The 27,859-nt window shown below is 44.3% G+C and overlaps 1 protein-coding gene and 1 long non-coding RNA gene across 2 annotated transcripts; one reads left to right on the plus strand and one right to left on the minus strand.

Annotated features, from left to right (window-relative positions):
• The first annotated feature begins 732 nt into the window (after positions 1–732).
• Positions 733–21,668, plus strand: FLVCR1 (FLVCR choline and heme transporter 1). Its single transcript, XM_078606336.1, has 10 exons — positions 733–1,657; positions 3,417–3,555; positions 9,120–9,260; positions 10,310–10,377; positions 13,076–13,179; positions 14,422–14,532; positions 16,062–16,167; positions 17,559–17,670; positions 19,567–19,625; positions 19,917–21,668. Exons 1-10 carry the CDS (start codon positions 986–988, stop codon positions 20,007–20,009), a joined length of 1,605 nt encoding a protein of 534 aa, XP_078462462.1. The 5' UTR covers positions 733–985; the 3' UTR covers positions 20,010–21,668.
• A 500-nt stretch (positions 21,669–22,168) lies between these two features.
• LOC144727480 (uncharacterized) lies at positions 22,169–27,627 on the minus strand. The gene is made up of 2 exons (XR_013587396.1): positions 27,213–27,627; positions 22,169–23,757 (listed from the first exon to the last, which is right to left on the minus strand). It is a non-coding gene; the product is annotated as an uncharacterized LOC144727480 (long non-coding RNA).
• Between the last annotated feature and the right edge of the window lie 232 nt (positions 27,628–27,859).

Genomic DNA, 27,859 nt, shown 5'->3' on the forward strand with positions numbered 1-27,859 from the left:
ACACCGTTTTAGTTATTCGATTTATTTTACTAATCGAACCGATAATCGGTGACTAAAATATGCAAACAGGCTATATATTTCGCCATTCGTATATTTGTGTTAGAATACAGTATTGCGTTACGATACTCGCAATAGGCAACATCATCAGCCGTGGTCGATCCATTGCTAGATGGAGGCTTCTGCCCGCATGCTGCTGCCAGTCCTGTACAGCATGGTCCAGACGTCTTGTGAGCCCAATTTAATCATCTAAAACCTTATATTCGTTACGTCAGGTTTATTTACGTCAGAAATAATGATTCAATGGAAAAATTATCTAGGGGTCCATTAATTGGAAGGTCACAAGACATATGGACCACCTTGTACATCGATCCATTCCTGCAGTGTAAACTACACGCACATATATCTCAACTTTATTTCATTTATTACAAAAAAATTGTTTTACAGTCGTACGCGAGCAGCATGGCAGCGTGCCGCACGTGGACTCCACAGAACCGTACACTCGATATACATCGAAGCGTCTAAACGTCCCACTCGTTAAGACGAAGCAACAGACCGCCATGTTACGCAAGGACATCGCACGACAACAATCGCCCGCTGGGTGGCGCCGCAGGTCAATGTCGCCCGTGGAAGTCGAGAGGCCGACCTCCTCTGCGTTACTCCCCTCCTAAGATGGCGCAGCTGTGCTCGTGTCGCGCTGTCACCGCGTCACCAGCTGCTGCTGAGGGTGGAGGGGAGGCGTCACATTTTTGGTTGACCCGCGATCTCCGCAACTCGCTCTGCGCACTCAACAGCGAGCGAGGGTATCGAACGGACGCTCGCTTCGCCGATTGAACGAACCATTGGATTGTAATGAATGAAGAGTGAATGGGAACACGACGTTGATTACATTCGTTACTTTGGTGAACGACGAGCCCGGCGTGTCACCGGCGTGTCAGCGAGTCAGTCGATCCATTCATTCATTTAAACTGCCCCGTCCGCGTGGACGATGTCAAAATCTGGCAGCGCTTACACAGGAGACCACCACCATCAGACCGCCAGTCCATTCGGTAAGCGTCCATACTTGTCCGTGCCAGGCAATGCCGAGGACGAGGTGCTGGAGGACGAGGAGGAGGTGACCGGGACTCGGGGGACGTCTAAAGGCCCGGAGCGCGGCCCCCTCATGGCCCCGTCTCCATCACCGACCCCGACCACGACCCCCGAGGCTCCGCCTGCCACCGGCTTGTCCTCTCGCCGATGGCTGGTGCTGTTCGTCTTCAGCACCTACTCGCTGGCCAACGCCTTCCAGTGGATCGAGTACAGCATCGTGAGCAACATCTTCGCGCGCTACTACGACGTGAGCCTGATGGCTGTGGACTGGCTGTCGATGATCTACATGCTGCTGTACGTGCCGCTCATCTTCCCCGTGACGTGGATGCTGGACCTCAAGGGCCTTCGCCTCATCGCCGTGGTCGGCTCGGCCCTCAACTGCGTCGGGGCCTGGTTGAAGCTGGCCAGCGTGAGGCCGGACCACGCGGGCTTCGGGATCACGATGCTGGCGCAGGCCGTGTGCTCCGTGGGCCAGGTCTTCATCCTGGGCATGCCCTCACGCATCGCCTCCGTGTGGTTCGGCCCCAGGGAGGTCTCCACCGCCTGTGCCGTAGCCGTCTTTGGCAACCAGGTGCTGTGCGGGTCTGTGCGCTGCGCGTGTCGTAATCTGATCATATCGGCGTGCTCTCGGCCACCAAATTCACGCTTGTAATATAATATCTCTGCCACTAGCCATATCCTGAATTCGATGCCATAAATTGGGCCACCTCCCACGGTTTTGGAGATTTTAAGATGCCAATTAAACGGGATTAAATTATCAAACAGCCCGGACCCTGTCCCCTAGCGACTGGCTATGGAGCAGGGAGATATTTTCAGGAACTGGACAGTTCCGCCTGAAATTAAGCCCTCACCTGAGACTTGCAAGAGAGACTTGCGAGAGATGGCGACGGCTCGGGGAAGCCTTTATCCAAAATTTGATTGATCATGGCTCATGGTGATTCAGGTGGAGGCGTATTCCATCCCAGTTAGCTGCAAAATCTGCCAGTTGCTCCTTTGATACATTTTTTCCTGGCCCATTTTTTATTAGACATTTTGCCAGGGCCATATTTTGAGCCTCGCCAATAAATGTATAACCACCATTTCCTCCTACATAATTGGATACTGAATCTGCAACACTCACAATTGCGTATCATGGTCTGCCAATGCTCTAGCTTGACCCCCCCCCCCCCCCTGGAGGCACGCGGACTTTTTACCCCCCCCCCCACCTGTGTAGGTTTGCCTGACGCACCCCCCCCCCCGAATCCTATAGAACGGCCGGTATTTAATCCACGCAGAAACGATAAAGGATTAATAATATTAACGTGTTTAAGCAAACAGATAGTCCACCGCCGACTGCATTGTTATTATCGAGGCTTCACCCCCCCGTCCCCCCCGATTCCTATGCGCATACTGTCAGTAGACCCCCCCCCCCCCATACGCAAGCGAGCGCATTTGGGTTAACCCCCCCTCCCCCCTCCATGCGTACCTACTAAAAGGATGGCCCCACACTACACGTGTGTGTTTTAAGACTGCGACAAAACCAGACTAAACTGTAATGGTTATTAGGTTTCCTTCAATGTAATTGTATCAGCTCTCATTGTGTGATGGAATATTAATTTCATATCATGGTTAACATTGTTAATCAGAAATGGGTGAACTATGATGCGAACATTGCGTTGTAAAAAGGGTGAAAAAGGGAGGGAGAGAAACTTATATGCGTAAGAATAAACTCAAGAATAAAAAAACCTCTTACATAAACCCTGAACGAGTGTGGAGCGCATTCGTGATGACAATTCGAGTAGGGAATAAGAACACTTCAATTACCTCTTAGGATCGATCCGTCAACGAACGAGCAGTGAAAAAGTGATGCTATTTTACGTCAGCATTTCATCATTTCACCTGCATTTTCGCAATATGCCATGCAAACCCAAAGAAGATAGGAAAAATCATTGCACACGTGGATATTCATGTTGTTTGACCATCTAGAATATTCTGCAGCTGAACAAGTGAAAATTCATAGCGACCCTTTGAGTACTTTCTACAAATGAGGTTACATAATTGTGGAGAACCCATAGAGACTCTTAATATAAGGCCATTTGGTATGTGTGCCATTCTTACAGTACAAAGGCTGTCATGGGGTTGTTATGATTATGTTTTGTAAGCTTTACAGTACATTTCCGTCTTGAACCAGTGTGCATTTTACAGTTGCAGTCAATAGTGATAAATTCAGAGACTTATAGTACATTCTACAGACAGTTTCCTTCAGTAGTAAAATATTAAGTAAATCATTTAACTGTGTTATGTAGCTTTCTGGGTTGAATGTAAAATATGTCTCTGGCTTCTCTGCACAGCTTGGGGTGGCCATTGGATTCCTGGTTCCACCCCAGGTGATTCCAAACGTGGAGGTGGCCTCGCTTGGCTACTACATCAACATCCTCTTCTATGGCACAGCCGGCGTTTCCACACTACTTTTCCTGCTCGTTTTGCTTGGTAAGGTCTACTCTTGTGAATGTGAAGTTTGACTGACAGCGATCTACCAGTGTGCTCGTTACACTCGTGTCGCGCTGCGTCAGGCTGGGAGTTAACTACTGGACCTTGATGTTTTGGATAGCATGTACGTGTACAGCCTCTTCGTCAGTCCACTGCTGGATCCGCTTTCCCCACCTTGTGCGGGCCGTCGGGGTTATTTGTTCATACTTCACCACGCTCGGTAGTGCAAGTTGGCAAAGGTACAGCACAACAGTGGATGTTGCAGCGCTGCTCTCTGTTACCCACAATGGATGGTTACCCATCCCAGCACGATCCAGGCTCACTCCGGGTGATTTGGTGATCTGCGTTTTTGGATGGCAACAAAACGAATGATCAATTACAACGCCTCTCCAATGTTTATCCTCCCAGCAAAATATTAAAGTATTAATATTGTCTCAGTTTTAACATGGCATCTTCAGATTTTATAATGTACCTCTTCAAGGAGCACAAGTCTCGATGGAGTATTCTACAATGAGCTTACACCAACCAGAGTCTGGCTTTCTTGAATGGCAAGCGGCTAGACCTCCTCACCCTTCCTACATGCAGATTTTCAGTGTACAGATCGTATAAAGTACTAGCCTTTTGCCCATCCTAGGACGGAAGCTGTAATATGAAAGATGTACATTTACGTTTTCTTGTGTGATTGCAATTTTTTTTGAGTAATTGTTGCACGTAAATAACATTTTCATAACTTTTAAAATGAACTTAAGGACTTTGGAAGATTTCTCAGTATACGATATTTTGTGTGAATCTCTTATCACTGTTCAAAAGGTTTCCATGCCTTGATGAACACTTTGATCCGCTGAGGATTTTTAGATCTAGACAGGGCCACGTGCAACTGTCGATGGGAAGACTTACCTTTTGTTGCAACTGCTGCAGAAATAAATAAAGACACCAAATGCACTTTGTTGCAGCGTAGAATTAGTTATTTGATTAACTTTAAATAAATAAACGTCAAATTTAAAGCGAATTTGCTTTTAAAAAATCCGCTCGACCTGTGGGAGTGTAAAAATCCACCCACTCATGATTATTAATGAGGGGGGGGGGGTGTAGCACTGCTGCGTATATTTATTTTTGACCGTCACTTTCTGTAAATAAACGTGTTGCGTTGAATTATTTATTTGAATAACTTTAAATAAAGAAATGTCAAATTTTAAGCGATTTTTTTTAATTCTAATTCTAGTCATGACGGGGGTGGGGGGGGGCTCTTTTGCAGTGACGTTACGTACGGATGTAGCACTGTGCTGCGTAGATACATTTTTGACTGTCACTTTCTGTAAAGAAGCGACTTTGTGAAAAATAATCTTTCTGCGGGGGGGGGGGGGGTGCGGCATGTGGTGTGACGTCACATGCGGGACACAGATTTCTGGGTTGTTATAGTAGTAATGATAGACTATTCATACATTTAAAGTAATGTTCTGGCGATGGAGTTTTGAACAAGTTTACATTTATATTGCAATATCCAGCCACAGCTCACACCACTGCCTCGTGATATCTAAACTGGGCCCAGGCTCACAGATGAAGTATGGTCAAACAACCCCTGTGATCGTGACGGTGCACGGAGGCCTCCGCTCAGCAGTGGATTGACTCAAAAGTCTTCAATGTAAATCAATCATTACTCTTGAATGGAAATGGTAGAAAACATTCAAACAAAAGCTCTTTCTACAGCTGCCGAGTTCAATAAGTTCAGCCCGACCTTTTTTGTGCAGTGTAGTTTCAGCTGCCTGTTTGCTTTGCATTATTGAACATCAGCAGCGCAGACAGTCTGGGGTGAAATAGCCTTGCAACATGTACAGCTCCTTTTGTCAGTCCACTGCTGGATGATGACCTCCTGCAGACCATGGTGGTTATTTGACCATACTTCATTGCGCTAGTCAGTGCAGGTTGGTGAAGGTGGGGAGCACAGACCGATGCATTGAAGTGCAGTACAACAATGGATATTACTGCATTGCCAATCACATAGCTCCACAGCCTAGAACATCCTGCTGGGCATGGTGTTCACCCATCCAAGTACTAGCCAGGCTCAAATCTGCTTAGCTTCAGTGATTTGAGATACAACACATTCCTGCTAATTTGGTCAAACAAATTTTCTATGTGTCAATAAAGCGATTAATGTTTTAATGCAATGTACAGTATATGCTATACCTTTATAAATGTATAATAAACATAGTTGACAATGTATACATTGTAGGGGTAGACCTTTACGACCAGGTAAGTACCTTGTCATTCACCCATCATCCATCAAGATGTGAATTAGGCTTACCCATGTTAACAAAAAATACTGTGTTATTTACATCCTCAGGTCACCTAGAGGGTTAAACAAATGAGAGGGACGTGGCAACCCAAAGTGATGGGGGGAAACGTCAGTTTGGCAAAAGTATGGCAAATACACATCTCGAGTACCTCGTGACTGGCTCGCCTTCTGTTGGCACGGTCACCTGCAGATTAGAAGGGTCTTAGTGTGTTGTGAGCGGATTGTTCATCCCATGACCCGGATTACAGCAACTAAGGAAAGCATTTGTGCCAGTGGCATTTCAATTTTTTTTGCAAACTATTCAAAAACGAACAATACTCCACAATATTCTAGAGTAAATCCATTCCAGCGTAAGCCCTACAACGGCAGCAACCATTTGCTCAATTGAACATGCGTTAATTGCAATGTTTGGTTGTATATTACAGTTGGCGTGAGCCATATAATAAAGTGATGATGTACCTCTAACTCTTCTCTAGGGGTACTGCAGGAGCAGTCGTGCTGCTGTGCCAGCTCCCCAGTGCGGTTTCGGCTTGTGTCAGTTGTTGTTCGGCGCGATGTCTGACGTTTCGCTGCGCATGCTGCGAACATCTCTCGGAAAATGTATATTTTAGAGCAAATGTTTATTTGGCCAGCACTACCCTGGCCCCGAGTGAGAGGAGCCAACGAGATGGCATGCATGGAGTGTCGCAAGTAGGGAAGCAATAGCAGGGCTGGTTTTGCGCGTAGATAAGGGAAGGAAGTGCGGGTTGGCACGAGTGCCCAGGGTGCTGTCGCTTTATTGTGACTGGAAGCTTCAATTACAGTACAGTGTGGACGTATAAAGCGCCTGGATATGACTGCAACTCAAGATGATTTACAAATAAAATGACGTGCACTGAGATATGGTGAATGAGGGATCATACTTGCTATGATGTTATTAGACACTGTCACAACCTATAAAGTAATACGACCACATGTCAGAGGTCACAAACGGGTTTTGATTCCTTACCCGTACCCGACCGCATCAGGGTCGCAAACGGGTACCCGTACCCGTACCCGACCGGGTACGGGTAGCCGGGTATCGGGTAGGGTACGGGTATCGGGTACCCGGTTGCGACCTCTGCCACATGTTTGTATTATGCTAGGGCAATGTTAGGTCCCATTAGTGACTGAAATTATCTTATTATTAAATAACATTTCGCTTTGTGATTTTAGCTCTCCGATGTGTTTTCGGTATTATCTACGTGCTGGGAGTATGCAGAGCAACACATTGTACATTATACACAATACAACCCGAAAACACACTGGAGAGCATTACAGCACACCACTAAAAACTACACTGTTATATTGTTTTGCTGTTTATGCAGGTCTACCAGTAGTGTGTATACATTTCTATGAATCGCTGACATCATCTGGGTAAAGTGTTTCTTTCTAAATGTATTTTCTTACCAATCTCAAGGCAACCATTACCACACAAATTAAGCAGCCATACTCCCGTTACAAAATATATCAGCGATCAGGATGTGTTCCCACCTGTTAGATTCATGTGAATAATCCTAAATCGGGCCTGAGAGACCAAATTCGTAACGATCCGGAAAAATCATTTGTTTCAGATTTATACAAACGTATGATGTCACAGGAAGTGACGGTTACTTGCATGACATCACGTTGCTCGTTTCTCACTGAGAGTGGCGTCGCCTGGCGCTTTGGTTGGCATGAAGACATTTCTGGGAACATGATCGAGAATTGTCCTTAAAATCCCGAATTTCGTCCCCTAATCATCGAGCATGATGGACAAAATATTTCTGGAAACTTCTCCCGACTGGCTATTTTTTAACGGTTAAGTGGCTGGCTAACAGCTTTTTGTAATAAAAGGACAGCAAACAAAATGCGGCAAGGCCGAGTGTATATTTGGTGACATGCCAAATGTCATAGGGTGATAATGTACACTACCCATGGTCTTTCCACTCCACACCAGTAGCCTGGCTTCCTGTTTCCTTGAACATTACATTATATTCGGGTAAAAAATACACCTTTTAAGTTGCCTCAGAGAATGAATATACATTTGAAAGGCGGCTTTTTAAGCTTTGTGAAGATAGTGTGGGAGCTGTAGCGTAGGGGGCAGCACACTGCACTATCAAACAGGTGACCTCGGTTAGATTCCTGGCCATGGCTATTATCAGTGGCGAGTGATATCCGAGCCCGTCCTGACCCCTCCCCACTGACTTCACCAACCCGTATGGACCAATGTGATGTATCGTCAAACAAACCCCCATTATGGGAACAGAGTGGAGAGGCCTTCATCCAGCAGTGGATTAACAAAGGGCTGCTATACATTACTTCAATTAAATATATTATATCATGTGCATTGTTTCAAAGCTGGGCTGTTAAAGGAGATGGGGTAAATTAATAAAATTTGGAATGTGATTATCTTTGCAAATGTCTCGTCTAGAACAGAAAATAGACATTAGTTAGCACAACCAGCAGATAATACGAATCTACAAGATATGTCAGGATTGATGAAAACTTAAATAATTATTAAGACTGTTGACGGTATGCACAAGTCAAAAACCACGAACTGCAATAATAGTGAATGTCTTTATAGGATAATTTTTTTACAGTAGAAAAAAATAAACAGGCATAGGCCCTTGTTCAGAGCAGAAGAGCGAGTGGCCAGCTCTCCGACGTGTTTGTGTGTTTTTACGGTGCTTTATGCCCGCGGGTTTGGCACGATGTCCCATTGTTTTGCTCCACATGCTGGGAGCTTTTTCATGAGCTGACCCATTACATCGGACAAAGTTCCGGACAACGCACGGCACGACCCGAAAACACATTGGAGAGCCACACAGCACAACGGCGACAGGAGTGACCGACTCATCACGCGCTCAGCATGTGCAGCTTTACATGGCTTAACCTATATTGTAAACAGCTTATTTAAATTGACAGTGGGAACTGCACCAGTTAACAGTTTTTTCTCCTTTAGTATTTTTCAACATTAACTTGGAGCGTTTGATTTTTTTCTATATTTTTCTAAGGGTGTGTTTATATTGAGTATCTACTGAAAGAAAAACTACTCTCATCATTTTAAAATAATTTGTCTCCTTTTGTCAAAATACTCTGGGTTTTTTTTCCAGCCCCATAGTGAAAGAACCATCTCACCTCACAAGTAATTTCCATTATAATGATTCATCTACTAAGTGTTATAAGAAGGTTGGTTCTTTTATCAGAGTTAAAATTCATCGAGTTGATCTCAGCGTTTCCAGAGCGCACTGACAATGTTCGCTTTTTGCAGTGTTCAAGGAGGGGCCTTCCTTGCCCCCAAGTCGGGCGCAGGCTTCGCTCCTCCTCGTGCCGCCCACCGAGTACTCGTACAGGCGCTCCATCGTCCACCTCGCTCGGAGCAGGCCCTTCTGCCTTCTCGTCGTCACCTACGGTACGACACACGGATGTTAACGGGGAGTACAGCGGCGCGGTGTGGTGGGCATGGGGTCCCTCGCACAGGTTTCCCTCGCTTTATGCGGGTTGGGTTTGCGATTTCCCGCTGTATAATGCGGCGAACCTATTTCTACCCAGAATTCGCTATATTATGCGGTTTGAATTCACTCGCTTGCGGCTATGCGCTCGGACGTGGGACAACATTGTGTGCGGTTTCGCTTTGTGTGCACTTTTTTTGGGACGCATCTACTACTAGCGCATAAAGCGAGGGACGCCTGTACAAAGAATTAATTGGGCGACCCCCGGTTTAACTTCATCCCTCTACCGAGGCCAGCACCTGAGACCTTCCGGCCCGTGGATCTTGGTGCGGTTGTAAAGCCCTGTGCACTCAATAGCTAGCCAATGCGACATTGATTTTTATCCGCAAATGCGTGCACCTGTGTGTTCATATCTGGGAAACCCCTCGTATCGTGACCTCGTTTAAAGGAGGAGGGCGCACAGATGCTCAGGGTGGGGACGAGGTGGTCAATGTGGAACGCCGACCATAGGATTTGCGTCTGTCTGTCGTATATTCTGCTCTGGCTCTCGCCCCCCCCCCCTTGCGCATGAAGAAAGACTCTTGACGTCCATCGCCTCCTCCAGCTATTCAAGACGGTTTGAATGTGTGGGACCAGATTCGCGTTGCTCGAGAATGTCCATTCTAGTCTGGCGTTAGCCGTGGCCGGGTTCATAACAAAGAGCACGAACCACTATGAGATGGCGATTTCTATATGTACAGTATTAAGTTCCAGCCACGTGATTTAGAGGGTGTGGAGGGCGCAGTCAAATTTCTACGGTAGTCGTTAAATCTAGATTTGAAGGAATACATACTATTTGGTTCTTTCGGTAAAATCACGTAGTTAGAAAAAATAATAGATCACAATTATTTTTTTAACCTACGTGACTTTACCGAAAGAACCAAAGAGTAAGTATAGTCGTTAAGTTGTGTTCAGTTTGTTATTGAAGAGGATATGTAAATGAGTGATGGAAATGTTGATGTCTTGTCAGGCATAAACACGGGATCCTTCTACTCCGTGTCTACCCTCCTCAATCAGATGGTGATTCGTCACTACCCGGTGAGGTGACGGAGATTAAAGCCGTCTTTGACAAACACATCACACTGTCTCACAACTCACCTCAAGGGTGGACAGTCATGATCATTATATTATGCCACGAACAAATCTACTTGCAGCTTGCTTATAATAGAGGTTTTTTTGGGTTAGATCGCGTAAATATATAAATGTGTCGTTAAACTCGCCACCACCCGACACAGCCAATTAGCAAGGTTTGTCACGTGAACAGAACATGCCAATTCGTCACTAGTACAGCACACGGTGTGTTGGAGAGCCAAGCCACAACATTTATAGCGCAAGAAGTTGCTCGCAAGTGTTGTCCTCACATCTACGCCTCTATTTAAGGAAGGAAACAGGAGGATTTCTCCACAAATGTGGCTGTCGGCTGATGAAGCTAGTTGTAATTACTGGTGAAACGTCGTACTCAGATTGTAAATGGTGTGGCTTGGCTCTCCAACACCGGTGTGCTGTACTAATAATGAATTGTCATTTAACCCAAAAAACTTACATTATGGATGATATTGGTCGCGAAAGCTTACGTGTTAAACTTGCAGCTTGTTATTTGCAGTCAGCTTTCAAATGTTTTTTTTTTAACAGAAGACTACTCGTTGGCAATGTTAATGGGCTGCGTCGTCATTTGTATTATTGAATGTGTGCAGACTTCGCAATGGTGAGTAACTTGTGTTCGAGCAATTGAGGTATCCAGCCATCTGGAGTCGCTGCTACCATATGTAATGAACAGAAGACGTGACTCTTCTATCCAGAGATTTAACGCATTGTCACAATTTAGTCACAATTGTTGTCAAAAAGGAGTGATATTTTAGCTACATTGTAGTGCATCCTAGTGCCTGTAGAGGCTGCATGGCTTAACGCTAACTCCTTTCACCCCTCGAGACTGTCGGTTTCTGGCTCTCAGCATTCTCAACAGATACACCGCCCACCTCCATGGGAGGCCGTTCCCCCACAATGACGAAACATCGATAATGCCGCGATGATGATGTGGCCATGTGTGTCTCGCAAGTCAGACAAAGTTCACTTCCAGCGTGTCTTTGGTTACATTTTTGTTATTTTGGGTCACAAACATTGACTTTTGCACCTTAACCCCCCTCATCGGCTCTTCACAAACGACGTTGCTTTCCAGGATGAGGCAGTGGTATGATAAATCATACGGTAATTTCGTTTATCTAAATATCGTTATTTTGCCTCTGGTGTAGGCCAATCGGTTTAAAAAACAATGCATATATTGCCAGAGCATGTGTGTTTGCATGCTCACCACGAGCATGTGTGGATAGTGCAGCAACTTGATTCCTTGATGCTGGCAAAAAGGTCCCATGACGAGCACTGACTCGCAGAATGTGCACTATATGAATATATTTATTTGCAAATTTGCAATAAGTATTAGACGTGTATGGCAGGCGTGTGTTGAGTGAACATCAGTAGAAGAATGAAGTCATCTTTATTTGAAATGGACAAACAGGAAAGCGCCAAACAAAGCGATAAAATGTGAAATATATATAGAACGCTACGGGGAACTGGTTTTGCAATAATTGTCATTGTGAAATTTAATATATCGTGAAACATTATATAACGGCAATCGTTCTAATAAATCAAATGTATCATTGCAGTCATGAAATATATAGGCTGCATGTTATACTTATATACATGTTTTTCAATACAAGAAACTTAAAACACATTCCTGTGTTTGCTGCCTGTAATGCTAATTTAATATGCATTGTTAATGATTAACTTTTAAGGTTAGTAAATTGGCACTTATGTTTGACATAAATACCACCACTATATGACCAAAGTGTTGTAGGTGAAAGGGTTGTGAATCTATACTGCATTTTTAAGCTGCTATTAACCGTTTGCAATCGGGAGGTTATGTACATTTATGCAATCTACCGTAATGTTATCCTTGTGTAAATCATCCATGTCAGGTTCGTGAAGAGCAGTGGAGTTATAACTCCTTTGGCAAACACGTTAAGAATTATGCCACTGAATCCGCTCCTTCTGGTAAGCTCACAAAAGTATGTTTGCCTCGTGGAGTTCTTTCATTTGGGAAGGCATGTCGCGACTTGTCCTTGCACAAAATCATTTTCCTTAAGCAGCAGAGTTACGAAGATATGACCACAATCCACTGTTTGTGAGGGAGAAAATGTTCTCCAGAGTGTGTTTCTAGCTCCTAAGATAACTGCGCTGGGAATGTATCCATGTGTTACAGGTTTAGAGCATTCCCAAATTGTCGGGTAACATGTACCGTCCTTGTCATTCCACTGCTTGATGAGGGCCTCTCCACACTGTCTCAGGTGCTGTTTGACCCCGCCAATCAGTGCGGGTTGGTAAAAGGTGGGAAGCATAGAAGTATAGTACAACAGTGAAATTTGCTACATCTGTTGGCTACTGCCCACTAAGTAGCAACCACCTACGACAACCTGAAAGTACATGGTGGTCACCTATGCAGGCACTATCCAGGCTGATACCTGCTTAGCATCTGGAATCTGATGCATTCTGGGTGATTTGGTCATAGGCAAGGTACCATGTGCAAAATGTATTGCAAGGCATTGCACATATATGACGTTCACACTGTCATGAAATCGACATGATGGAGGAGGCATCGATGACAGACTGACTTGCTTTCACGAGCTCTTAACTTGAACTTTCTTACCCTCTGACGACAATGAATTCTTCTTTTTGCACACAGGGGAATGAGGTGGCTGCTGGCTGGATCGGTCTTACCATTGTGCTGGCGGGGATGCTGGGTTCCATCATCTGTGGCATTTGGTTGGACCGCACCAAGACCTTTAAGTAAGTGCCAATGTGGCTCGCACACCTTTCCCGCATCGGGCTTGCTGTTTGTATTGCACCTGCATATGTTCAAGAAATTTTACACACATATTTGGATGCTGTGGTTTTGTGATAGTTTGCACACTGGGCTTGCAATTAAGAGGTTGCCGATTCAATCTCTTGGTGTGGCAGTCGAAATATTTGGCAAGATTCTTAAATCCCACGACCTCTGACCACCCAGCAGTATAAATGGATGCATCACAGTTAGTTGACTGGCAGGTAGCATCTGGTGGGGCAAATTCTAGGGACTCCTCCTACCTCTTCTAGGATATCTGGCCAGCTTCGAAGAGGAGGCAAAAAAATACCCTGTGGGAAGGGCTCTATTCAGCTCCCTCAAGTGGAAGCCTTCTGCCAGCAGTGACGTGAGTCAGCACTTGTAGGGGCTGCGAACTTGCCCACTATTTCGTATGAGCAAGGTGTGTAGTTTTTAGCAAGTCATTTGGACTGAGATAAATAAAGAATAAATGTGTTAGTTCCAGAGGTGTATATCATAGGTTATCCTTTCACACAGTGGCCACAGGACAAGGTGTGTCAGCCACGCATGCATTTTTCTAAGGCTATGACGTGTTTGAACCAAAACTACATTACATCTGTCAGAAGTACTTGATGGTTTTATATGATGAGTGTACAACCAACAGCTTCAGTTCAGCTCATTTAACTAAATCTGAAAAGCTTTATTTTGCTTACATTTTATTTCTCGATTATATATTTCGTGCCTCTTCCAAAACGTCTGGCAAGCTTGGAAGAGTGAACCAGCAGTTATTCTACAAGCCGAACTGCCGATGAGCCCCGGATGCATGAAACCGGTCCAGAGTTTACGTGCTGGATTAAATATTGTACTGTCAACGTAAGTCTGGCAGGTCGTTATACTGATCAAAACAGAAGTCCATTTTGTATTTAACTGGAGATAGGGCAACAGTTTATTTGATGCATTACCCACAATGCTTTACAGCGTGTAAGACTGGGCCGCATTTATCCTCTTGAGCTGTTCGGTAGAGCTGCCTTCAGTGGAGGGCATTATGCCGGTACTGGTGTAAGGAACCTATTGTAGGCCTGTACATTTTGTTTTACCTTACACGTATATCAAACACCGCATTGTATACGGTTGGCATGCAAGCGTCACGGCTTAAAACATGCGACGTGTTTTCATTCCTGCCGCGCGAACCACTGCTTCAATGATCCTTGTGTTTGTCTTACTTGCAGGCAGACAACGCTGACTGTCTACATCTTGTCCTTCGTCTTCATGGTGGTGTTCACCTTCACACTGGACCTGGGCTACATGTGGTTGGTCTTTCTGACCGCTGGCCTGCTCGGGTAGGTGGGGTGTCTTGTATCCTCGTAGCGATCAGTCCAAGTCTTACATTCTAAGCGGCAGGGTGGTGCATTGGTGACAGTTGCACCTCGCACCAAAGACCTGTGTTCGATTCCCTACTCGGGTGCCTTTCTGTGTGGAGTCAATGTTCTCTCCCTGTCCTGCATTGGTTTCCTCCGGCTTCCACAGTTCCCTCCCGTAGCTACAATCCATCCAGTGTAACTGGTATTGTCCACAACGTCCCACTGCCGAAACATTCCTGCAAATTGACGAATTTTGGCTCCCACACAGCAATGTCGCCCGCTCTGTCAAAACCTTGACAGGACCCTCAAAGACTCCAAAAAGAGTCTTGAGGCTCAGTGAGGTTTTACTGGGTAAACATGTCTTACAATAATATTACTAATGAGTTGTATCCTTTATTTAACCAGAAGATTAAATAATAAACTATTTGAGACCCATAAGACATTTGTTATTTGCAAGGTTGACCTGGGTTATGAAGTGCTTTTGTAAAATCAAGATTGAAAATTTTTAAATGCATTTTTTTAGAACTGCTTTTTGTGTTTAGTTTGTTGTCCTTCCCCGCACCTCCAATTAGCACAGTTGGCTACGTATGGTGAGAAAGAAGTGCAACATACATGCATGCTCATAAATCCTGCTCCCTGCTATAGATTGTTCATAATTAACATGTCCACTAAATTCACTGAAACTAAAACAAATAAGCGAGTGTTCATTGGCAATGTTTGCTAAGCACATTTTCAGCAGGACAGCAGCAATATAATTACTGATGACAATCAGGCATGTAACAACATTGTTTCAGTTATTAAAACCGGTCATTCCACTCGTGATACATTTATCAAATTGTGTTTGCAGGAATCGGTTATATTCAACTAAGTGAGAGTTGTAGTTGGTGCCTGTAGCCACTGCGGCTACTCGAGGCGCTCCAGCGAGTGTTAAAACAAAGGATCGATTCTTTGATGAAATAAAGAGCCCGAATAATGACGACTCATCGAATTGAGTGGAGTGAATCGTTACATGCCTAATTGCAATCATGAGTGCATTGGTTTTTATATAGCAAATTGTTTACAACATATACAGTTACTTAAAACGCCAATGCTAAATTAGATTGTTAAAAGATTTGACCAACCGATGACCTCTGGCTCACCAGTCCAGTCTGCTCACCGTTAGCACTCCGGCAGCATCTCCCGGCACGGCACTTTCAGCAATGGGGCAAGCTTCTCACATTCCCCCACCCCCCACCACCGCCCTCGCAGCAGTGTAAATGGATGCATCGCAGTTAGCCGATCGGTAGGTTGCGCGTGGTGAAAAAAAAAAGTGTGGGTACTCCAAATTATTTTAAGGCGTCTGGCGAGCGTGGAAGAGTAGGCCTAAAAAAAATACCCTCGGGAGTGGCTGTTTATATCCACTCACGGCTAGTGGAGGCCCTTCCACCAACAGCGGCGTGGGTAAGCAATTTCACGGCTGCATATTTACCTTGTCGTATTTTTATACACCGCATGTGTTTCTCGTACAGGTTTTTCATGACAGGCTACCTGCCTCTTGGTTTCGAGTTTGCCGCTGAGATCACGTATCCCGAGTCCGAGGGCACCTCCTCCGGGCTTCTCAACGCCTCTGCACAGGTGCGCACATGGATCCCTCGATCAGCTGTGCATCATTATCATCATCATCATTGGCCATGCTCTTTCCACTGCTGGACACACTGTCCATATCACAACATGAAAATGCAGCGGTGAACAATGCTCCAGCTCTTTCTTCGACGTTTCTCATTTCACATCCGTGCCGAGTCCCACGAGCCGCTGCGTTACGTTCAAGGGAGTAAAGTATCCACACGAGGGGGGAGGATTGCTATTACTATGTCAAGATAAAAGTGCGGCCCTGGAATTGATTGCTTGCGTCTAACTAACCAACTTAACGATTTATATTTTACCGGGTAAGGCCCACTGAGCTATATACATCTTTTTCAGGAGTGACCTGGCCACAAATGATAGCCCAACGAAGTGGCTTATCACGTGGAACTTTATAGCAGCTAAATACATGTACTCTAAACGCATATTTCTAAATTTGGAGGGAAAAACCAGAGGATGCCGAGAAAAATCCAAGCGACCACGGGGAGAGAGACAAGCAAACTCCAAATATACAGCAGACGCCAGGGTTGGGATCGAACCCACGACCTCCTCAATACCAGGCGAGGTAGTTAACATCTAGCCACCGTGGCACACCTGCTGGTGCAAGGGCCTACACTAGACGGCTTGATAACTGATGAATTCGATTTCAAAAAGTAATATTATGACCTTGAAAGGAGGAAATAAATCCTATGAAGGCATTTGGCATCGAGTTTTTTTCATATCCCTTCCAGAATTGGAAGTTAATGTCATTGACAAGCTACATACACATGTACACAGTGACTCTTAGTGATCTAGGGTAATAGATTGCTGGGCTAAACATCACGACTAAAGCAATCCTTATGTAAATTAGGTGATAATATATATTTATTTATTTGTTTGTTTTGAATGCCGTAAGGATGTCACATAATCACTGAGTTGCAGACCCTCAACGAGTGAGAAGCATTTCTACGGGACCCTTGTTGCTAGTACTGTATCAAGATTAAAAAAATTACTTGACCTTTTCTGGCATGAATCCAGGTGTTAAGATGTTCAAACACCAAATAGACACCTTTGTACAAGGCATCAAGTCTGCATTAACCAGAAATGCGTATTTGCTTGTTTCGTGACATGTGTGGTTAATGCAGATGTGATGCCTTGCAATCGGTATCTATTTGGTGTTTGAACATCATAACACCTCCTGTATATATGCCAGAAGGGGTAAAGTATTTTCTTTTTTATCTTGAATGAGGAGCAGCCAAACGACTTAAACCAACGCTCGTAAAGATATTTTTTTTCACAAGCTCGATGAATCGGCATTCCCGATAATCCACTGACGGATATTTGTGAATGAACTGCACTCGCTTGACGAGAGATGAGGCTGATTGTCATCGTAATGTATCGTGCAGATCTTTGGCCTGATCTTCACGCTGGTGCAAGGGAAGCTGACGACCTTGTACAGCCCGCTTGCAGGGAATATCTTTCTGTGTGCCTTCCTGCTGCTGGGGTCCGTCCTCACCGGTGAGATCCATCCCCGCACCTCCCGAGTAGCACGGTTGGATACGTACGGTGTAAAATAAGTTCAACATACAGACATTATAGAGCTTTACCACTTCTACCTGCATATATATAGTTCATAAGCATCATAATTTGTGAAAAATAGAAACTATTAAACTATTTTTTATTTCACCAGGTCAGACTCCCACTCAGCTATATCGCTCGTTTTCAGAAGCGATCTGCCCATAAATCATAGCTCAACGAATTTGCTGATGTGGAAATTCATAGCAGCAAAATACTCTAAATATGTGTCGATTCTGAATGTGGAGGGAAAAACCAGATGACCCAAAGAAATATCCACACGACCACAGGGAGAGCAACATACAAACTCCAAATATACAAACGTCAGGGTTGTGATTGAGCCCACGACCTGCTGTATACCAGGCGAGGTAGTTAACATCTCACCACCGTGGCACCCCCAAAGTGTGCAACGAATCCTGGAGAGATGTGAGCTTGAGACGACATTGAGAGACAGGAAAAGGAACGCGTGCATTCGAGAGCATGCGCATGATAATGACATCATTGAGACGGTTTTGAAATTAAGTTTGCTTGTGCAGTATACGTCATGGTTTAGGAGGAATGAGAGTCGTTGTTCTAGAATAATGTCGGAGTGGCAGCCAAGAAATGGAGCGATGAAATCTGTTCACATTCGGATCCTAGGTGTGTCGTTGCATTGCAGGCGAGTTCGACGTGACGATGGCTTGAGGGGATTTATTCAGACTTAGAGCAAAATAATAATAACCAGTTGCTGTTTTGTACCTTTTTTTACATTCAATATAAAAAGCTGAATGAAATAATCTCATCCTACAACTGCTATTTGACATCGTGCAGCCTTTAGAATTGATAGGAACCATGGCTCTGTTGAACCAAGCTCATTTGTATCTACTGTACGTCAAGTACTTTTCATAAAAATATTCCCACGTAAAATATTTCACCTGTGACCATTGTGTTTTCTATATACTGTATACGTAAAGCTACAAACTTATCCATTGATAATTTGTGTGATGAAAACCAAATGTGCTTGTGGTTACCAGTCTGCCCTCACTCATCACCCTCCCACACAGTGAATACAAACAAATGATGATCTTGTACCTGTCAGAAATGTTAAAACATTTGTCCAGAAAGCCTCGTCAGAATGCCGTTAAAGCGCCAGGCAGCGTTGTGGTTGGCGTGCTTGGCTCGCATTCGACTCAAACCCATAATCCCTCAGGGGAGTAACGATAAAGTTAAAGGGGCCGCACCGGTGCATGCACGTGGGATCGACGCTGCGTGAAGACCATTTTCCAGGTCATAGAATCTTAAGCCTTCTCCCACGGCTGTCGTTCAACCCCGCTCAAGTCGACGTTGCCTTCAGTAATGGTATTTGTTGGCGTTGCTGGCACATCGTGCATGGTTTGAGGTGATCACCGCATCACGCGGTGCTTTCAGATGCACTTCTGCGGCCGTCTGGAATGCTCTTCCTTCCAATATTAGGAAGCCACTGGAGCTAAGCACTTTTAAATCAACTAGATTGAAGACTCATTTGTTTAGAACTGCTTTTTGTCTTTAGTTTGTTGTCCTTTCCCCGCACCTCTGATTAGCACGGGACTGGCTACTTATGCTGCGCACATACATTCCCCTCCCCTCTCCCCCCCCCCTCTTTGTGTTGATTGCTAATTGAATAAAATGTTTAGATGAGACTAGAAATTGTATACCACTTTGTGGGAGCTCCACAGCGTTCATGCTACGGGTAGACGGAGCCCCATTATGTGAGTGGGGAGTTTTGTGCCACTGCCTGCCAATGGAGAATGCTTGATGTTTTGAGCACGGAAACACCTCTGACTTGTACCGTTCCCTGTTCTCTACGATTTGTTGCTGAAGCACTTATCAAGTCGGATCTACGGAGGCAAAGTGCGAATCTGGGTTTTGTGAAGGCGGAGGTAAAACACTTGCATTCTCACTTGTTGCAGTTAAACGTTATTTTATTTATGTTAATTCCCCTCCCCTCTCCAATTAAATTAGCATTATGCTATCGGCATCGGGTGATGCGAAGAAGAACTCTCCATCGGGATCTGCACACTCATAGATGTGTGCTCCAGGCCTCTGCAAGACGTTTGAAAATATCCTTTAACCGTGGCACGCCACGCCACGGCACGGCACTTATCTATCTTTGCCATATACTTGACCTGTATTGATGCGGTGACCCGTTTCCTTTGTGGTATTACTGGCAGACGATAACTGGGACTCCGGATGAAAAGCATTCCAACGGGCTCTCGCCAAACACCTACTTGCCCGTCTCCTGCAACGAAGGTTCCTCTATCTGAGCGCAGACCAGCGGAAGACCGGCGTGTGAACGTTTCGTGGCAAGCCTGCATTTTTATTCAGCGATAAAGTTGCGCTTGTGGGTTGATATACGTGAAAGCATCATGTGGTTTTACACTTCAAAGGAAAGCTTTAATATCAAGTATTATGAGAAAAAACACCCCAAGGTGCTTTTCAGATTTACTCAATACGGTTGGAGATGTTTGATTTTAAAGCAATCAGTTGAGCTGAATGAGCACAATTTTTGGATCGAAGTTTCTTATTTATTTGTGACTTGCAGGTTTGTAGGTCGCACGTCCGAGCACCATGCATTCCCCTTTAGGTTTGTGCGAAGCCATTCCTGGGTCACACTTGACCTGGCAAAAAAAGCCTCCAATGTTAGTCCACAGACATTCAGACGCTCTTCCTAGGTTTCTGCCTCCTGCTTAGTAGTGCAAATGACGTAATTCCACGTCTTACGCTCCGTTAAGTAAATCCACTGTATTATTTTTTTAAGTACAGAAGCTTTTTTTGTATTCCTTTAAACTTTGGAGTTGTCTTAGTTGAAGGAATAACAAAAACGTTAATTCTACTGTACACTTGCCACTTAGGCATGTTCATATTGTTTAAAGCTGCAGATTTTTCTTTCATTTTTAGTATACATTCCTCAATTCATAAATGTGCACTTTTTATCCTGGATTGTTGCTTGACACAGTGAGGAGGGGATACGCGTTTAGTTGACATGTAGGAAGCACGGGCCTGCCTAGATTTACAAAGATTGACCAGATAGATGAAATCAATTATGTGAGCATGAAGTTGACATGCACACCAACCGACACCCCGGCTTGTATGGATGATGACGGTGATGTCGAGTAACAAGTCTCATTTTACATTGAGGTGGTTGAGCCAGATCCGAGTCGGGAGTCGTGGAGGGCATCGCTGTGATGCCTCAAAATCTCGGCAAGTTGGACTCGAGGAGGAAGAGTCTGTTTATGCTGAAAAGTCCAACTAGTTGCTGCAACAATGAAATTTATTGGCAATGAATATAAAACCGTAAACAACCCTGTACATCATGAAAATAACAACACTGTAAAGTGTGAGAAACACGTGTGAAATGTAGTCAAAATCAATACATTTACCTGTGTTTTCAATGCTAGATACAAATTTCGTGAACAAAAACGAATCCAAGAACTGTGTTTACAGTGTGAGTGCTGCACTCTGCTCATTGTTGAGCTGTGTTGATGCTCTCTGAGAAGAGATCTAATGAACACAAAAACGGAGTGGACTAAACAGAATGAAATACAAACGGGGAGTTAAGGAGTGGCACGAAGCGAGAGAGGCAGGGCTACTGAGACGGCTACACGGAGATACCGCCGCCTACTGGGTGTGTGGACGCGCTGCACGTGTGGGTAGGAGCCATCCATTGAGTACGTACGCATGGAGGGGGAGGGGGGGTTAAGCCAAATGCGTACCGTTTGCGTATAGGGGGTCTGCTGACAATGTACGCATAGGAAACGGGGTGGGGGGGTGAAGACTCGATACTAATTTGTCTACTTTGGCCTTCAAATGAGTTAGATAGTCCAGCGGTGGTCTATCTGTTTGCTTTAACACGTTAATATTATTTATCGTTTCTGCGTCGATTAAATATCGGCCGTTCTATAGGATTCGGGGGGGTGCGTCAGGCGTACGTACGCAGGTGGGGGGGGGGGTGTAAAAAGTCCACTTGCCTACAGGGAGGGGGGGGGGGTCAAATTTTGTCAGATTTTTGCGCAGCTACTCAATGGATGTCCCCGTGGCGAGCTGGCGCGGCTCAGTGTGAAGTCTGGCTCGCTGGGGCTTCACCGTGACTAATGTGACTAACGGGTTGTTTTGGGTCACAAGCGACTTGACCTTAATCTGGTAGACAAGGCAGGTTCTAGAGCCACGCTCGCTCCAGACCGACAATCCCAGATCTTTGATATGTGCTGCATTTCCCCCATTAATTTATTTTGGTATTATATTATTAAGCACTTATTTGTCATCAGCTTTACTAAAGCATGGCATGTCACCTGCGCTGGCAGGATCCAAACATTTTCTGTAATATTTTAGCACAAGAATTTAAAACCAAATGATTCAGAATCAAGGAAACGTGAACAAATATAATTTATAAACCGTAAAATGATACTCGGATAAAATCTGCACCTACGACATTTTTGTGTTTATTTATAATATTTGCAATCGATATTAAAACAAAAGCACTGTTTATCCAAAAATAATCATGGATTTTACGGCTGAAATACGTGGAGCAATTAGTGCAAGTGATTTTTAATAATCCGGCAACATTCTGAGTGAGTAAATTCATCATTTGGCGATGCTGCTGCTGCGTCGGCAATGCCGCACAAACACAAATAGCAAAGCAGCTCACACCCCGTCGATGACACTGCGGAAACAGGGAAAAAAATACACAAGAGGCGACATTTCAGGCGATGGGCCCTACCGAGCACATTCATAGCACATTGTGCGCTATTAAGAAGGGCCATACCAAATGCCTCGCCTATTATATATAGATGTTAAGGCAGTGTTATTGACGCATGTGTTCAGTTCATCGGAGTAATGTATTCCCATGTTGGGGGATTATATAAGCCCGTTGGAATACTCTGCCTGCAGTTTGCCATTTGCTCCAAGCAAACATAAAATGACCCCTAAATTATTATTTATTCATATAACATACTGCACAGGGTATCCATGAAGGTCATCATAATCCGTGGGCAGATAGCCCGTTAGTTTACACGACATTTTGTCATTGGTTTCTATGCAGGTATTAGCTGTTAAAGAAGTACAAAGAGCAGTTTCAATTGCGTGGTTGAAAGAGTGGCAAAATATTCCTTATTCTAAACTGAACAGGTCAAGCGATCCTTAACAGCCAATGCTGTAGCAACCACCATGGAGGTTTAGAGCGATGAGACTCCGACGATAGAATGTTCATACTACCCAGTGTGTTTGTGTGGTTTCATTAACCTCCATGAAACTACTCTGTTTAATATTGGATGATACCATTTTGGACACACCCTATATGGATATGCCTGTTACATATAAACCAACACAAATGTTTTGTTGGTAATTATATTTGGTTTGGCTTGCAAAAATCTCATTTCTAGTCGATGTGCTTTTGTTTTAATATCATTTACTTTCACAATACATTTATTTTATTAAAGATATTTAATTTAATATTTATATTTTTTACTTGCCCCAAGAATGAGTACTTGGTGTTTTTACAATTGTTGTTGTTGTTGTTTGGCTGTATGCATGTGCATTCAATGGGTCATGTCGCCTTGATCAGGTTATTATTTGAAAGGGAATACTGCATTCTTCAGTGCTAGTAAACACCAATGTTTTGTTCATTTGTTTGATTTTGTTTCTGTAATAGCTAGTTTACATGGAAACATGATACCACATTAACAATAATGCGAGAACATTATTTTACATGTGTTTAAAAGCGCATGGAAATTATTTTGAGTTGCTGTATTATTTCCACGGCGGATACAACAAAACCCTTTACACCAGTCAATCATGGTGCAGTATCCAACCTTCAAAGACGCCGTTCAGACATTGCCACCAGTCACTCCACTTGCAATGAATATCACGGTGACGTTGCAGCCCTGCACATTCTTTCTTATGCCACTGCTGGCGGGAAAGGCCTTTCCTCCTCACGAATCCGCACAGCAGCAGCCTGCGCAGTGGGGCGAGATCCTCGCCCAGCGGAGGATTTACGAAGGGCTGCTCCACGCACATCTGTGTAAAAAGTCGTTACGTATTGTGTGCTTTTATTTTGACCTTTTGTCTCGCGGTAAATTATGATGTAAAAATGTCCCAGCAATTCGTTTAAAATAAGTTTGTGTCAGGAAGCACGTTGCTTTAGGAAGCATGGTTTCGTTTTAAATGTGATGGGTAAAAGCACTTGGGTGTACGGTGAAATAACTCGGTAAAATATCAGCAAGTGTGCTCACCAAGTCCGTACATCACCTGTAAGCGTGGCAATTGTAACCATGTTTCAGAACCACGTGTTTGTGTCACTAATTTATAAAAAAATATTATTTGAAACTAAGAAGAACATTTGTCATTAGTTCTAGCTATTGTAGACATTTCATTCCGTTAAATATTAGAGGGATACTATGAACCTATTGATCTATGACCAAATCGCCTTGAATGTGCCAGATCTTGTCAAATCTCAGAAGCGAAGCTGGAGAACACCAGATGAAGGCTTGGGCTGTGATTTAACTCAAAGATGGCAGTCCTGTAGAGCAATGGATTCGTGAATCTATCTGTGTGGTGCATACGGCGGCATTCCCTCGTACCACTCTCGTGTGCTCAGGTTTTCTCTGGGTGCTGCAGTTTCATCTTGCATTCCAAACGCTCGTTAATGAAATATAAAAAAAAAACTTTTACCCCCAAATCATGTTTTACTAATACGGATTTGCATTACTAAATGTTGGCTGATCGGTGAATGAGTGTTTGTATTCAACGTTAAGAGCGAAACAAATCAACAAAGACTTAAGGGTGTCTGAAGAAAATGTGCTGAGGTCTGTGTTCTTCAGGAGAACACCACGTGGTCATGCTTGTGAACGGTTTACAACCAACCGCTAGTACCACATTCCGTTACACTTCGATTATCAACGTTAAACGTCGATTATCAACATGCGTTGATGAAACAATCAACTGTGTGACTTTCATTGTGTCCCGTGCGATCCGGTTTCTTGGGACAGGTTGTAGCAGACAAGTTGCAGCAGAGAAAATAATATTTATGTATGTATTTTCCCGAGGGTTGCTGCGACTGTTTCATGCCACGATATGACGATCACGACATTGCACCGGTTCATTGATTTGTTTGTGCTCTGCTGAGCGCACTTGAAGGCATAAAGATGACTTGCGAGTTCTTTCACTGCAGTCTACTCAACACAAGCCTGCCATCGGTATTCTCATAATTGCTCATTTTAAATATCTAAATGATCATGATCACGTGCGGACGGAGGGGTGAAAAATAATGAAGTGGACTGGAAAAATAAATAACACAACCACCATTCTGTTAATTACTCACGGAAACGTTTTGAAAGGCACTTGATACGTATCAGCTATTTATCTGGAACATTGGATTGCGTTTTACATAATTAAAATATATACTTTAAAATGTAAAATGAGGAACCATTATCACGACATTACTTTGTAAAGCGGACACCACGATGATCGTGGACCGTGTACGAGATCGAGTATCGCCACATTGCAGCAACTCCAGTTTGAGCATCTCCCTTGATTGATCAGATGTGCACATGAGAGTGGGATACACAATACAGAATGTTATTTTGTTGTTGTTGAATGTCATAACGGATTTTATGAAAATCTAATTTTAGTGAGCCTGTTTGACTGCGTGCTATGCCTGGGCAAATCTTGTCCAACCGTTCGTCCATTGACACTTTGCAAACAACACCAATGCCCATATCGATATTACTGGGGCACAGTGGCAAAGGTGCAGCCCTGCAGTTGCTTTACTCGCACCACCGTGGGTGGAGGAGGGGCCTCGACTAAGAATTACATTTACAAAATATTTAAAATGTTATGGATTTGCTCTCCAACACACCGGCTTGCTGTACTAGTAACGATTTGGCATGTTCTGTTTACGTGACAAACCTTACTAATTGGCTGTGTCGGGTGGTGGCGGGTTTAACGACGCATTTTTTTTTACGCGACCTAACGCAAACACACCTGTGTTATGGATGATATTGATCGCGAGCGCCTGCTACGTGTTAAACTGGAGCACGTGTGCTCCAAGTCTGTGTGCCCACCGTGTGTGCGAGTGAGGACTACGTATGTTTTTGCACAGTCCGATCTTATAACAAAGTGGAGGCTGCCTTAATGGACTTTCTTGTTCGTTTTGTTAGAAGTGGTCTGTAAACGCAACGAGTTGTTCTGCACGTTCATAGTTTTTTCTGCCGTTACATTTTTGGTGCGTGTGCCCATGTTTAATCATGGGAGATGTAGATTACTTGTAGATGTACAACATTTAGTTAGGGGTTCTTTTAGTCTTTAAATGCGTGGATTAAGTTTTCAATGTAAGAGCTATTATACAAGTTGCGCTGGGTTTTGTTACGACATGTTTCCAGTAATATTGTACTGTGTGGAGTCATCAGCTTGTCACGTCCTGCTGCTGGCCAAATGCTTCTCCAATTTTCCCCATTTTCCTCATTCTAGTTTTGTAGATGCCTCCAAACGCTTCGATTCTCTCCCACTGCCATCTCCTCTTCTGTCTCTGCCTCCTCTCCGTATCCACTCCGTAGATACATTGTGTCCATCTCAAATATAGTGTAAAAAAATATGATCGAGGATAAAGCTGCACAATTCACTGCTGCGATTCGAGAGGAAAAACCCCACATTGTTTGCTGTGCTAGCACAGTACCAGACAATCCGCATTCGAAATGGTCACAACGAGCAGTTGATGTCACATCTACTTCTGAAGTCCCTTCAATAGACGTGTTACTATTCTACACTTTGGGGGCACATGTTTTAAGACCTACACAAGTTTCACTCCGAGCTGAAAAATCCATATTGTATTTAACATTTAATGTGCTGCCATTTGTTATGGTTCCGAGACCAGAAACTTGCCGCTGCGTTTCAGAACAATGTGCGATGTGTTATGTGACCATGTGTAACCATGTGTGACCGTGGGTGCCGGTCCACATTTGAACCCAGACCTGGCTCGGTGCTCTGGGATGGTATTAGTCACATGGAAGAAATCTCTTTCGAATACGTTGTGTATATTTCACCAAAGTAACGCAATTTTTTTTATCATGTTACGAGAGTCAAATTGTAAGTATTGTGAATGTGTTTATAACTTTCCACAAGTCGCCATGTCGTTTGTACAACATTCACAATGTTTAAACGATGGTCCAGTTTTTCAAAGAATATTCGTACTAGATTGGCATTCCGGTGTATATTTTCAATGTTCGATACAGAGAAATAAATATACAAACATCTGGTTACATATTAGTCGGTACAGTTGCAACCCTTTTTATGTTTAATTTACAATCATAATTTGTTATAAAAAATGTTAAGTTCGTTTTAATCGGTGTTGATTAAGTCCACATTTAGTTTTTCTTAGTCGAGTCAACGACCTGTGGAACTTTGTCAACCTTAGTCCAAGATATGTCACGTTGTCGTCGTGCGCTGTGTCTTGTCCACTAAAGCGCCCTCTTCACGCTCCAACGTTGGTGCTTCGTCGCTCATCGCCACGCCTCGACCAATGTCATCTTCGACTCCGTCGCCGCTGACGCACACAAATGCAACGTCGACGAATATTTACCAATTTCTTCACAAAAAGAGCAACTGTTCGAGTTCGTTAGAAACGTAACTTTCCTCAAGCCCCACCTTCAATCACGCACAAGCAAAACAGTTTTCTTTGAAACGTGTACGAGCACAAACAGGCGGTAGTAACGCCGATGCTTTTCCTCAAGTAAGTTGCCCACATGTTGTGTGCCTTAACTGGGGTCTTCTAGATGTCCATGCAAGGTGTGATGGCGCTTGTCTGCAGCTTGTCACGACTGTCTTCTTATCAATAAAGCAACGAGTGCGTGGCCCGTGCAGCGTGTGCTTCTGTAGGCGTGTGCGCGTGTGTGTGTGTGAGCGTGTGTGCGCGCGTGTGAGTGTGTGTACGCGTGTGTGTGTGCGCGTGCGTGCGTGTGCGCGTGTGTGTGTGTGTACGCGTGTGTGTGTGCGCGCGTGCGCGTGCGCGTGTGTGTGTGCGCGCGTGTGTGTGCGCGCGTGCGCGTGTGAGTGTGTGTGCGCGCGTGTGAGCGTGTGTGTGCGCGCGCGTGTGTGTGTGCGCGCGCTTGGATGTTTGATTGTT

Source organism: Lampetra planeri, chromosome 25, assembly GCF_965212315.1.
Source record: "Lampetra planeri chromosome 25, kcLamPlan1.2.h2, whole genome shotgun sequence".
Taxonomy (NCBI): Eukaryota; Metazoa; Chordata; class Hyperoartia; order Petromyzontiformes; family Petromyzontidae; genus Lampetra; species Lampetra planeri.